Genomic DNA, 13043 nt, shown 5'->3' on the forward strand with positions numbered 1-13043 from the left:
ACCGTGCGTCAGGCGAAAGAAGTAAATCAAATCGTGAACCCAAAGGACTCGCCCAGAGGGAGGAGGTTCCCTGTTGCCGTACTGCATGAGTCGCTGATCTGGCCTGGGAGACACATGATTCTGCTGCGTCTTTCCTTTGGGCCCATCAACACCTCCACCCTCGATTCAGGGACACAGCAAGGACTCCAATGTGGGCCAATAAATAGCCTTTCTCCCAAACAGGTTTTATAACCAAGGATGCTTCCACACCATACACTTAAAGCACTATGATACCGCTTTAAATGGTCGTGGTTTGCCGCAAAGGATCCTGGGAGTTGTAGTTTGTTAAGAGTGCAGAGCGATCTTAGGAGACCACAGGGAGGTAGGGAATTGGGCACCACAGTTCAAGAAGGACACTGACAAACTGGAACGTGTCCAGAGGAGGGCAACCAAAATGGTCAAAGGCCTGGAAACGATGCCTTATGAGGAACGGTTAAGGGAGCTGGGCATATTTAGCCTGGAGAAGAGGAGGTTAAGGGGTGATATGATAGCCATGTTCAAATATATAAAAGGATGTCACATAGAGGAGGGAGAAAGGTTGTTTTCTGCTGCTCCAGAGAAGCGGACACGGAGCAATGGATCCAAGCTACAAGAAAGAAGATTCCACCTAAACATTAGGAAGAATTTTCTGACAGTAAGAGCTGTTCGACAGTGGAATTTGCTGCCAAGGAGTGTGGTGGAGTCTCCTACTTTGGAGGTCTTTAAGCAGAGGCTTGACAACCATATGTCAGGAATGCTCTGATGGTGTTTCCTGCTTGGCAGGGGGTTGGACTCGATGGCCCTTGTGGTCTCTTCCAACTCTATGATTCTATGAGACCCTCCCCCATCCCTCTCTCAGAGCTACAATTCCCAGATTTTTTAAACAAGAAATCCCCCTTCCCAGGTACTCTGGGGTGCAAATATAAGGTAAGGGGACCCCTGACCATTAGGTCCAGTCGTGACCGACTCTGGGGTTGCGGCGCTCATCTCGCTTTATTGGCCAAGGGAGCCGGCGTACAGCTTTCTAGTCATGTGGCCAGCATGACTAAGCCGCTTCTGGCGAACCAGAGAAGCGCACGAAAACGCCGTTTACCTTCCCGCCAGAGTGGTACCTATTTATCTATTTGCACTGGTGTGCTTTCGAACTGCTAGGTTGGCAGGAGCAGGGACCAAGCAATGGGAGCTCACCCCGTCGCAGGGATTCGAACCGCCAACCTTTTGATCGGCAAGTCCTAGGCTCTGTGGTTTAACCCACAGCACCACCCGCGTCCGATCTGCAAAGATGGTGCTCAGCAATTTTTATTTTTTTTTAAAGGGCACAGGAGTGGTGAATTTATTTCACAGGAGCTGGGAAGAGAATCCAGATGGCAACCCTCGTGAACACAACTGTATGCTTCTTAGGAGACATGGTTTTGGGGAGCTGAAATGGGTTGTCCGTGTGCCCCTAAGCGAATGCGGCCCTTTTATCTGAATAGGATCCCCTGTCCCTGATCTATAGAAATCACGGGGAGCAAAGGATCCCGTTCCAAACACACAATGTGCCAGTCTTTGGGACCCAGGTTCAAAGAGACACAAAAGTCCCTCTTTGGAGAAGGAGGAGGAGTTCAGCCAAGGAGGCCACGGGCTCATTTCTCTGGCTCCCGCCTTGCAGAAGCCGTTGCAATAATTTAGCTGAGCCAGGATTGCTTGGAGGGAGGAGAAGGGCTGGCGGAAAGGAGCCGTGCTTTCCCCTATATTGGGCGCAGCTGGGGGATGGGAGAAGTGCCGAGCGTTCCTGGGGAAGGAATTTGGAAAAACAGAACCCGCCTTTCTGGCTGTGCGGAGAGCATCTGGTTTTCATAAGGGGCTGGAGCTCTGAGCAAAAGGGAATATATATATGAGAGAGAGCGAGAGATGGACCTCAGATAGCAGTGCGGAAAAAGCAGAATTTTGTCCTGAGATGCCCAGCGGTTATAGGACTCAAATGGGCTCGCAGGATCCAAGGCACAGCTGTCAACTTTTCCCTTTTCTTGCGAGGAATCCTATTCGGAATAAGGGAATTTCCCTTTAGAAAAGGGAAACGCTGACCGCTATGATCCAAGGATTTCCTGCTGTCGTTTTAAAGGGACGGTCCAGAATTGGAATCGCTTGGGCTGGTTTGCATACTACAAGTACAAAAATAATATATATAAAAAGCTTGAGGCACAGCCCCATTCTGCAACCAAATTTAAAGCTTCCTCTGAGCAAGTGCAGAGTGCCTTTTCCTGAAGCCACACGTTAAAGCTTCAGGAACGGGGAGTTTCCAGAGAGGGGATACTATTTTCAAGCAGGCTTGAGGCCTACTGCAAAAGCCGTTTTTCTCCCCATTTCAGAGTTTTGGCTCTTGTTCCATCCTACTAGGCTGGACTTTTAGGTAAAGCTTAATTCCACAGCCCATACTTGCTTACTTTCCCCCAAAGGGGATACAGTAAAGGTTTTCTTTTTCTCCTTCTCTATCCTACCACACCCCTCATTGTCAAATCCTCCTTTTTTTCTCCTCTCTCTCTCTTTCTCTCTCACACACAAATGCATTGCTGCAATGAGAGTTATGCAAACCAGAAACGCACTCTGTTCTTGCCGTCAGTTAAACAGATTTTGCAGGTTTTGGAAGCCAAGCAAACCCCTACAAAATCTCTTTTTCCTAAGTCAGAAGCGGGGTGTGTGTGCAATCATCGCAGGCCCCTTTTTCAAACAGCCTTCAGCTCTCCAAATAAAACTATCACCTGGTTCAAGAGACGAAACCCAGAGCCCATGATGTGCCCCTCTAGGTCCCTCAGAAAACCTACGCAGCTAAGCATTTAAGCTTCATTGGCTTCTCAGCTTTATATCTGGATCTCAGCCACAAAGCTTAAGCTTTCAGGGCTGATTCATACTGGGTTTCGCCGGGATTTGGCCAGCGTTTGAGGCAGCTAACTCGTAAAATGTGAAGGGGAGACGCACGTCTCTTAAATAAAAGGAGGGGTCGGCAGCTGGACTGCTCAAGGGCCCCATCCTGCCCCCCTCCCAGTATCACCAGTGGCCTTCCCAGCTGCCGACCCAGAGACAACATAAACATGGAGGGCCAAAAGCCTTTAGGAAAGGGGGGAGAGTTCCCTCCCCCCATCACCATCTTTAAAGCACTCTTCCTTTACAGGCAAGTCGTTGACATCATCCACAAAAAACAACCCCCCAAGAAACAAAACACTGAATTTTATTTACACAGAGAGAAAGGATATCTTTACAGGAATACAAGATTGGCAGTGTCAATGCAGACTCCAGAGTTTTGCAGCGGAACCCGGACTCCTGAGAAGTCGACTGTACAAAAACCATAATAAATACCTCTCCTTTAAAAATGGACGGGATTAGAAAGGGGTGGCAGCGGGGGGGGGGCGAGAGGGAGGGAGACCATTTTAGCGGTTTTTCGTGCAGCTGGGGAAAGAGACTTAAGAATCATGGGCACCCCAAACTCTGTTCAAAGGCAGTGTTAACTTCCCCAGGTTTTCCCTGGAGGATGAAAATGGAGCAGATCACACAGTCCTGGGGTTGGAGCCGGACCGGATGTTGGGGTGTTGGGAATGTGGGGTGCATTTGAGCGGGACCTTTCTGCCGAAAGAGGGACAAAATGGCCGCCCTCCTTCACACCGTCGTCATGACTTTGAGGGAGCCCGAGCGGAAGCGCATGATCTTCTTCTTCAGCGCGTGCGAGGCCTTGATCTTGACGAAGACCTTGGGCTGCCCGCCCGCCGCCTTCCCCGGCCCGGAGGCCGATACCAGCTGCGGGGAGAGCTGCTGCGGCCACACCAGGCCGCCGCTCTCGTCCGTGTCGCTGGAGGCCCCGCTGCTGTAGGCCGGAGGCGAGTCCCCCTCGCTCAGGCTCGACTCGCTGTCGCCGTAAACAAGGCCTTCCTCCAGGCGGCACATGGGCGCTTGCCGGGCCGGCTCGGCCGAGCATTCGGAGTCGCTCCCGGCGTAGCTGTACCCCACCGGCCCGGCCCCCCGACGGCTCCGGCGCGGCTCGGCGGCGCTCCCGCCGGCGGCCTCCTCCTGGCAGATCTCCGCCGTCGAGCGCCACTTGCGGTAGCCGCTGGCCACGTTGCCGTGAGGCCGCCTCGGGCGGGCCGGCTTGCTGGCGGCCTCGTCCTGCTCAGCCGTGCCATACTTGACCCCCGGTTTGTTGAGGAGGCTGTTCTCCGACTGCGAGCGAGCTGCCTTCCTCGACCTGGGGGAGCTTTTCCGGCCGCCCCCTTTCCTCCCCGCTGCCTCGCCGCTGCCCTCCTCGCTGAAGCGGCATTTCTTGGGGGGCGCCGACACCCGCGGCCGCTCCCTGGGCAGCAAGGGGGCCCGTTCCGGCGACAGTTCCACGGAGTGGCCCTTGGTCAGGGGAGGGGGCTTCTTTTTGCCAGGCCGCAGGGCCTGCTGCGCCCGGGGAGGCTGCTGAGCTGGGATGTAGTGGGCCTTGACCATCAGGCAGGCCCCGTCCTCAGACTCGTAGGAGGCCAGGTCCTGGTTGCTGCCAGGGGCCACTCTGTTGTCTCTATCCAGCTGCGGGGACGATGGGTAGGCCGCTTCATACTGGTCAGCGGACGGAGGCCTCATATGGGCCAAGGCCTGCAGCTTGGGGGGCTTCTTGAGGCTGGCGTGGGGTGGGCTGTAGTCCTCAGAGGCTGCTTTGGCCGCCAGCGTCCTCTCGGCCGCGGCATCCCAGGAGGACCAGATCCGCGTGGCCGCCGCGGCCCCCCCTTCATGGCCGCAGGGCGAAGGGGTGCTGCTGCCCCTCTCCACGGCCGGAGGGTGTTTGCGTTCAGCCGGCGGGGGGAGAAGCTCCAGAGGCCTCTTGCACAGGCTGTTTTGCCTGGCCACGCCGCCCTTGGCGGGCGGCTCCGAACCCAGGCTCGTCCGGGGCTTGCTGCCCCTCACCAGCTGGCTGCGGCGGCGGACGAGCCGGGAGATGTAGCTCTCCACTTTGTGGCAGTGCGAGGCGGCGGCTTCCGAGTAGAACTGGAACTCGCCGCCGTAGGCGTCCAGGCCCCCGTCCCCGTCTGCGGGGTAGGCCTGGGAGGCGGCCGAAGAGAAAGCGGGGTCTTCGTAGAGGTGGCTCCGCAGCAAGGGGTTCTGCAAGGCCACGGCGTGGAGAGGGCTGGGGTACAGGAAAGGGTCTGGCGGGTAGCCGGGGGGCTCTTCGGCGTAGTCGTGGGAACTGGAGTAGGGGGCAGAGAAGGAGCGGGGCACTGTGCTCCGATGGGGCCCGTCTTTGTTGCTGTTGCCCACATCGCCTGGGAACCGAGGCGGGAAGAAAAGGAGACAGAGAGAGAGAGAGAAAGAGGTTGGCTGAAACTCTCTGGCCACATTGCCGTCCTACATTTAATAAGTGGCATGACGCCATTTTAAACATGGCTTCCCCCAAAGAATTCTGGGAGCAGTAGTTCGTTGAGGGTGCTAGCAGCTGTTAGGAGACACCCCCACCCAACCACCATTCCCCTCCCAGAATTTCAATTCCCTGTTCCATATGAAGAGGGATTGCTTGCTAAAGCACTCTGGGAATTTAAGCTCTAGCGGGGGGGGTGTCTCCTAACCGCTCTCAGCACCCTCAACAAACTACTGCTCCCAGAATTCTTTGGGGGAAGCCATGACAATTTAAAGTGGTGTGATTTCGGACGTGTCACCTGCCTTTTTTTTAGTTTATGATTTTCAGTTCTATACATTTCCATAGTTTTACAATCATTTCGACATTTCAAAACTTGACTTCCTTCCCCCTCCTCCTGCGGTTCCTTAAATTTATTTTAAATATTCTCTGCATATCCAAATTAACTTAATTAGCTCATTTATTCATCTACTTTAAATATATACTCTTATAAAACTGCAGGTTATTACAATAATCCTGTCAATGTTCTTATCTGTTTACAGTTTGTAAATATTCAATAAACCATTTCCATTCTTTTATTAAAAACTTGTTATCTTGATTTCTTATTTTTCTGGTAAGTTTTGCCATCTCTGCATATTCCATAAGTTTTTATATCCATTCTTCTTTTGCTGGGAATTCTTCTTCTTTCCACTTTTGAGCAAGTAACATTCTTGAATAAATTTCTATACAGTTTGGGTAGTTCTGTCCCTATACTTCCCAAAAGGAAAGCTTTTGGGCTTTTGTTTGTTTGTTTTTTTACAAACGTTATTTTAAACATCTATTTCAGTTCATTATATATCATTTCCCAGTAAGCTTGTATCAATGGCCTTGGGCGTCATCTACGCTATACCTTTAAAGCAGTATTGTACCACTTTGAACAGTCCTGGCTGCCCACCCCCCAGAATCCTGGGAGGGGTACGTTTTCAGGGTGCTGAAAACTATTAGGAGACCCCCATATTATCCTCAGAGGGGTACAATTCTCAGAGTGATTTAACAGTCAGTCCCCCTTTGCAAGGAACTCTGGGAATGTGGGGGTGTCTCCTTGCAACTCTCAGTCCCTTTAACAAACTACAGTTCCCAGGATTCATGGGGGGAAGCCAGGACTGCTTTAAAGTGGTGCTTTAAAAGTCGTGACCTGACTTCCACACGGGTTATGACTCAAGACCCCCACCCTCCAATACCCTCCTTCCGCTGCCCCTTACTCACCCACGGACTTGGGGCGCTCGTTGGCGTAGCCCAAACGGGACTCTGGACGGCCGATCCGGGAGTAGGACCCCGAGGCTGACGGGAAGCCGGAAGAGGAGTCCCCAAACCCGGAGGCAGGAGAATCGGAGGCCACCGCCGACTGCGTCCCCTCGTAGAAACCTGGCGGCAGAAACAGGCATCTAGGGTTATCCTTTTGCCTTGCACACACACCCCCCCCCCCAATGTCCTCTACTTGCCAGCCTAGCAGAGGGGCTGGCTGGCCTTATTGCAAGCAGTGGGGTGGGTGAGGGTCAAGTTGTTTGGATGACCTTTGCGGAGCCCGGAAGGGAAGGCGCAGACCCCTTCACGGCCTAGGACCCTCGTACCTACGGGACCGCTTCTCCTGGTAAATAGCAAGACCAGGGCCCTGCAGGATCTGATTTCTTTCCGCAGGGACTGTAAGACAGAGTTGTTCCGCCTGGCCTTTGGCTTGGAGCCAGTTTGATTCCCTCCCCCTCTTTCTTTTTTCTTTTTCCTTTCTCCTCCTGTGATGAGGCTACATTTTAATATTTTAATGTTTCAATATTTTAATCTTGTATTTTAATTTTGTTTTTAAGTTGTATTCATTCAACTTGTTTTTATTATTGCTTGTTAGCCGCCCTGAGCCCGGCCTTGGCTGGGGAGGGTAAGGTACAGATAAAATTATTATTATTATTATTATTATTAACTCAGAAATAGTACCTCGGGTTAAGAACTTTGCTTCAGGATGAGAACAGAAATCGCGTGGCGGCGGCATGGCTGCAGTGGGAGGCCCCATTTAGCTAAAGTGGTGCTTCAGGTTAAGAACGGACCTCTGGAACGAATTAAGTACTTAACCCGAGGTACCACTGTACAACTTAAAAACAAGATTAAAATACAACATTAAAATGCAGCTTCATTTCAGTAGGAACTCAAATCAAAAACTTTTTTGGGGATGAAAATGTCAAGTCTTCACCAAGGCCGACTATCCAGACTGGTCCTACGTGGGCCGGAAAAAAGTCCCCAAATAGGCGTTCCATCAGAGAAAGAGAAAGGAAAGAGGGGGAGGGGATCAAGTTGATTCCAGGCCAAAGGCCAGGCGGAACAACTCTGTCTTACAGGCCCTGCGGAAAGAAATCAGATCCTGCAGGGTCCTGGTCTCATGAGACAGAGCGTTCCACCAGGCAGGGGCCAATGTTGAAAAGGCCCTGGCTCTGGTTGACGCCAATCTAACTTCCTTAGGGCCCGGGACCACTAGGGTGTTGCTATTTATGGACCTTGAGGCTCTCCGTGGGGCATACCGGGAGAGGCGGTCCCGTAAGTACGAGGGTTAGCGGAGTCTGTAACCTAAAGCGTATGTAACCCGAGGAACCACTGTATTTCAATCAATTGTTTTTATACCTGGTGTTAGCCGCCCTGAGCCCGGTCTTGGCTGGGGAGGGCGGTGTATTATTAATAATAATAATAATAATAATAATAATAATAATAATAATAATAATTAAAAACTGTCTGTGACCAAGAAAAGAGCATTTATTCGGGGAGAAGCAACAGGCTAACAATAAGGAAGCGACCAGAGGGGCTGCAGTTGTAGGGTGGGGCTTTTCCCTTACCTGAACTGGGCCAGCTGTCCGTCTCGCCTGCCTCCCCGCAGGTCTTCTCAGGGTATAGTCTCAGCAGCCCCAGCTGCTGCTCCAGCTCCCACATCAAACCAGGCAGGGCATCCTGCAAGAAAAGCAGCAGCAGAGAAGATAATAATAATAATAATAATAATAATAATAATAATAATAATAATAATAATTTATTATTTGTACCCCGCCCATCTGGCTGGGTTTCCCCAGCCACTCTGGCCGGCTTCCATAGAAACCAAAAAACACTAAAATATCATACATTAAAAACTTCCCTGAACAGGGCTGCCTTAAGATGTCTTCTGAATGTCAGGCAGTTGTTTATCGTTTTGACATCTGATGGGAGGGCGTTCCACAGGGCGGGCGCCACTACCGAAAAAGCCCTCTGCCTGGTTCCCTGTAGCTTTGCTTCTCGCAATGAGGGAACCGCCAGAAGGCCCTCGAAGGTGGACCTCAGCGTCCGGGCAGAACGATGGGCATGGAGACGCTCCTTCAGGTATACTGGACCGAGGCCGTTTAGGGCTTTAAAGGTCAACACCATCACTTTGAATTGTGCTCGGAAACGTACTGGGAGCCAATGTAGGTCTTTCAAGACCGGTGTTATGCGGTCTCGGCGGCCGCCCCCAGTCACCAGTCTAGCTGCCGCATTCTGGATTAGCTGTAGTTTCCGAGTCACCTTCAAAGGTAGCCCCACGTAGAGCACATTGCAGTAGTCCAAGCAGGAGATAACTAGAGTATGCACCACTCTGGCGAGACAGTCCGCGGGCAGGTAGGGTCTCTGCCTGCGTACCAGGTGGAGTTGGTAGACAGCTGCCCTGGATACAGAATTGACCTGCGCCTCCATGGACAGATAAAAGTGGCTCAAAGAATCAGGGATTTAGGATGCACAAAAAGTCCACCCCACCCCTCATCTGGATCTCTGCACAACTGCCACAAGGCCACAGACCAAGACATGTGATGTGGTCTTTGCGGAGAAAACCAGGCATGCTTTCCCTTAAAAAATAAATAAACACAGCGATCTAGTCCTCATTGTTGCACACAAACAAGGAACAATAAGGGTTGTGGGTTTTTTGCGGGGGTATTGCAAATGTGTACAACTGATGGAACAAAATTGGGAAAGGAATACAACAAGGCTGTATATTGTCTCCCTGCTTATTTAACTTATATGCAGAATTCATAAGGTTGGGCTGGATGAATCCCTAGCCGGAATTAAGATTGCCGGAAGAAATATCAACAACCTCAGATATGCAGATGACACAACATTGGTGGCAGAAAGTGAGGAGGAATTAAAGAACCTTTTAATGAGGGTGAAAGAGGAGAGCGCAAAATATGGTTTGAAGCTCAACATCAAAAAAATGAAGACCATGGCCACTGGCCCCATCACCTCCTGGCAAATAGAAGGGGAAGAAATGGAGGCAGTGAGAGATTTTACTTTCTTGGGCTCCATGATCACTGCAGATGGTGACAGCAGCCACGAAATTAAAAGACGCCAGCTTCTTGGGAGAAAAGCAATGACAAACCTGGGCAGCATCTTAAAAAGCAGAGACATCACCGTGCCAACAAAGGTCCGTATAGTAAAAGCCATGGTTTTCCCAGTAGTGATGTACGGAAGTGAGAGCTGGACCATAAAGAAGGCTGATCGCCGAAGAATGGATGCTTTTGAATTATGGTGCTGGAGGAGACTCTTGAGAGTCCCATGGACTACAAGAAGATCAAACCTATCCATTCTGAAGGAAATCAGCCCTGAGTGCTCACTGGAAGGACAGATCCTGAAGCTGAGGCTCCAATACTTTGGCCACCTCATGAGAAGAGAAGACTCCCTGGAAAAGACCCTGATGTTGGGAAAGATGGAGGGCCCAAGGAGAAGGGGACGACAGAGGATGAGATGGTTGGACAGTGTTCTCGAAGCTTCCAGCATGAGTTTGACTAAACTGCGGGAGGCAGGGGAAGACAGGAGTGCCTGGCGTGCTCTGGTCCAGGGGGTCACGAAGAGTCGGACACGACTAAGTGACTAAACAACAACAACATCTCTCCTTGGTTGTGTTTTAGCACTAGAGGGACGCCATGACAGTCTTCTCACCAAACTTGGCACAACCCAAACAATTGGTCCCCCGCTGCCGTTTCTCCTTGTGAGATTTTTTGGGGGAGTCTCAGACGTTTCCCCCAAGCCTTGTTCCGACTGGGCTAATCCCTGCTGCCCCAAGCAGCAGATGTGGGGTTGGTGGAAGGGAACAGGGAAGGGTGGTGCACGCCAGGGGAAAATGTCGCTTTTGCCAGGCCGGGCAAACTCCCCTACCGAATCCTCATTTTCTGGTCTCTGTGTAGCACTGCGTTCCAAACCTAAGAAGTAAGGAGAGCTAAGAGTACCCCTGAGCAGGTGCAAAGTGCATTTCCCTAACCATGCAACGTCTAGACAGGTTTCAGTGGCACAGCAAATGCTAAGGTCGTAGAACCAACCCTGACTTTTTCCGTTGAATGGTCAGGTAGCGTTTGATTTGGGAGAACTCTCGCTTTTTAAAATTGCATTTTAACCTGTATTTTAAATTGGGTTTTTTTTTCCTATTATGTTTTTTACTGTAATTTTACTGGTTAGCTGCCGTGAGCCCGGCTCCGGCTGGGGTGGGTGGGGTATATATAAAATTTATTATTATTACTATTATTATTATTATTATTATTATTATTACCCAAGACTTGGTGCCATGCTCAAGGGAGACATTCTTGAGCTAGATGAAGAAAGTGCAAGACAACATCTTATGCTTAGACCTCCTTCATTGCAGCAAAACAGTGAGCGGGCTGAACTATTCTTCCTTTTTCCGAGCACGTGACTTCTGGAGTGCGTGTTCCCCTCCTTCGAGAAAAGAGACAGATCTCCTCCCGAATTCGTGCAGCAAAGGGTGGAATCAGCAAGGGGGGACCCCCCGCTGCCAACAAATGGGGTCAGAAGTCCAACTGCACACACAAACACGCCACCTTTGTAGACAGCTGGAACTTGAACCCCAGGCACCAGGAGAGGGGTGTGTGTGTGTGTGTGTGTGTGTGTGTAGAAGCATAGGCTGGGAAGAAGAAGGAAATTGAGTGGGCTACAGTGTGACATTTGACCGCTAGGCAGATGGGTGCGCAGGGGACAAAAAGGACTCATTTAAGATCGTCACTCAAACTCCGGTCTGGAAATAAAGGGGCAAAATTCTCACCGCGCCAAAGGAAAAGGAGAATGTGTGTGTGTGTGTGTGAGAGAGAGAGAGAGAGAGAGAGAGAGACTGCCTTCACACCATTCATTTATACTTCAACTAGTAGTTATGGCTTGCCCCAAAGAATTCTGGGAGCTGTTACTTGTTTAGGGTTCTGCTGAGAGTTTTTAGGATACCCCCCTGCTCCCCTCTCAGAGATATAATTCCCAGAGTTCCTTGTGAAGAGGGATTGACTGTTAAACGACTCTGGGAATTGTAGTTCTGGGAGGAGCGCAGGGTTCTCCTTAACAACTCCCAACACCCTTCACCAAAGACAGCTCCCAGAATCCTTTGGGGAGTGGGGAAGCCATGGCTGGTTGAAGTGGGATCACAGTGCTGCAAAATAATAATAATAATAATAATAATAATAATAATAATAATAATAATAATAATAATTTATTATTATTTATACCCCGCCCATCTGGCTGGGTTTCCCCAGCCACTCTGGGCAGCTTCCAACGAAACACTAAAATACAATAACCTATTAAACATTAAAAGTTTCCCTAAACAGGGCTGCCTTCAGATGTCTTCTAAAAGTTTGGTAGTTATTTTTCTCTTTGACGTCTGGTGGGAGGGCGTTCCACAGGGCGGGTGCCACTACCGAGAAGGCCCTCTGCCTGGTTCCCTGTAACTTGGCTTCTCACAGCGAGGGAACCGCCAGAAGGCCCTCGGCGCTGCACCTCAGCGTCCGGGCAGAACGATGGAGGTGGAGACGCTCCTTCAGGTATGCTGGGCCTTTGAGGCTGTTTAGGGCTTTAAAGGCAGACACTTTGAATTGTGCTCGGAAACGTACTGGGAGGCAATGTAGATCTTTCAAGACCAGTGTTATGTGGTCTATTATTATTATATTTGTATGCGGCCCATCTGACCGGGTTGCGCCAACCACTCTGGGCGGCTCCCAACAGAATATTAAAAACATGATAAAAGTGTTTTACGTGGCTTGGAATGAGGATTAAACAAATGAATGGAGAACTCTATGCAAGAGGGCTGTGGTTTTCTTTTGCCAACCATTCCACATGCCAACACCAAGCGCAAGGAATTGTGGGGCAATAAGCGACAGCACCCTTTGAGTTCAGGGAGCACTTTGGCATCTGTGGTTGGTTGGATGGGGGGGTTGGACTAGGGGGAGGTTGAGGTTTTGTTTATTTGCTAATCAGTGGGTCAGAGTATTGCTTTGTTTAAGGTAAAGGTAAAGGGGCCCCTGACCATTAGGTCCAGTCGTGACCAGCTCTGGGGTTGCGGCGCTCATCTCGCTTTACTGGCCGAGGGAGCCGGCATACAGCTTCCGGCTCATGTGGCCAGCATGACTAAGCCGCTTCTGGCGAACCAGAGCAGCGCACGGAAACGCCGTTTAGCTTCCCGCCGGAGCTGTACCTATTTATCTACTTGCACTTTTTGGCGTGCTTTCGAACTGCTAGGTTGGCAGGAGCAGGGACCGAGCAATGGGAGCTCACCCTATAGCAGAGATTCGAACCGCCGACCTTCTGATCGGCAAGCCCTAGGCTCTGTGGTTTAACCCACAGCGCCACCCGCGTCCCATCTATTGCTTTGTTTACTATTTAATAATTCCTT

At 50.8% G+C, this 13043-nt stretch overlaps 1 protein-coding gene across 1 annotated transcript in view; it reads right to left on the bottom strand.

The window, feature by feature from the left end:
* Positions 1–3205: 3205 nt before the first annotated feature.
* Positions 3206–13043, bottom strand: part of DACT3 (dishevelled binding antagonist of beta catenin 3) — a 45341-nt gene continuing 35503 nt past the window's right edge. The window contains exons 2-4 of the mRNA XM_082231078.1: positions 8230–8341; positions 6623–6781; positions 3206–5288 (exon numbers count right to left, since the gene is read on the bottom strand). Of these exons, the coding sequence (XP_082087204.1) occupies positions 3652–5288; positions 6623–6781; positions 8230–8341 (1908 nt within the window). The 3' untranslated portion in view covers positions 3206–3651. The remainder of the gene's footprint in view (positions 5289–6622; positions 6782–8229; positions 8342–13043) is intronic.

Source organism: Podarcis vaucheri, assembly GCF_965113315.1.
Source record: "Podarcis vaucheri genome assembly, chromosome: 7".
In the NCBI taxonomy this organism is placed as follows: Eukaryota; Metazoa; Chordata; class Lepidosauria; order Squamata; family Lacertidae; genus Podarcis; species Podarcis vaucheri.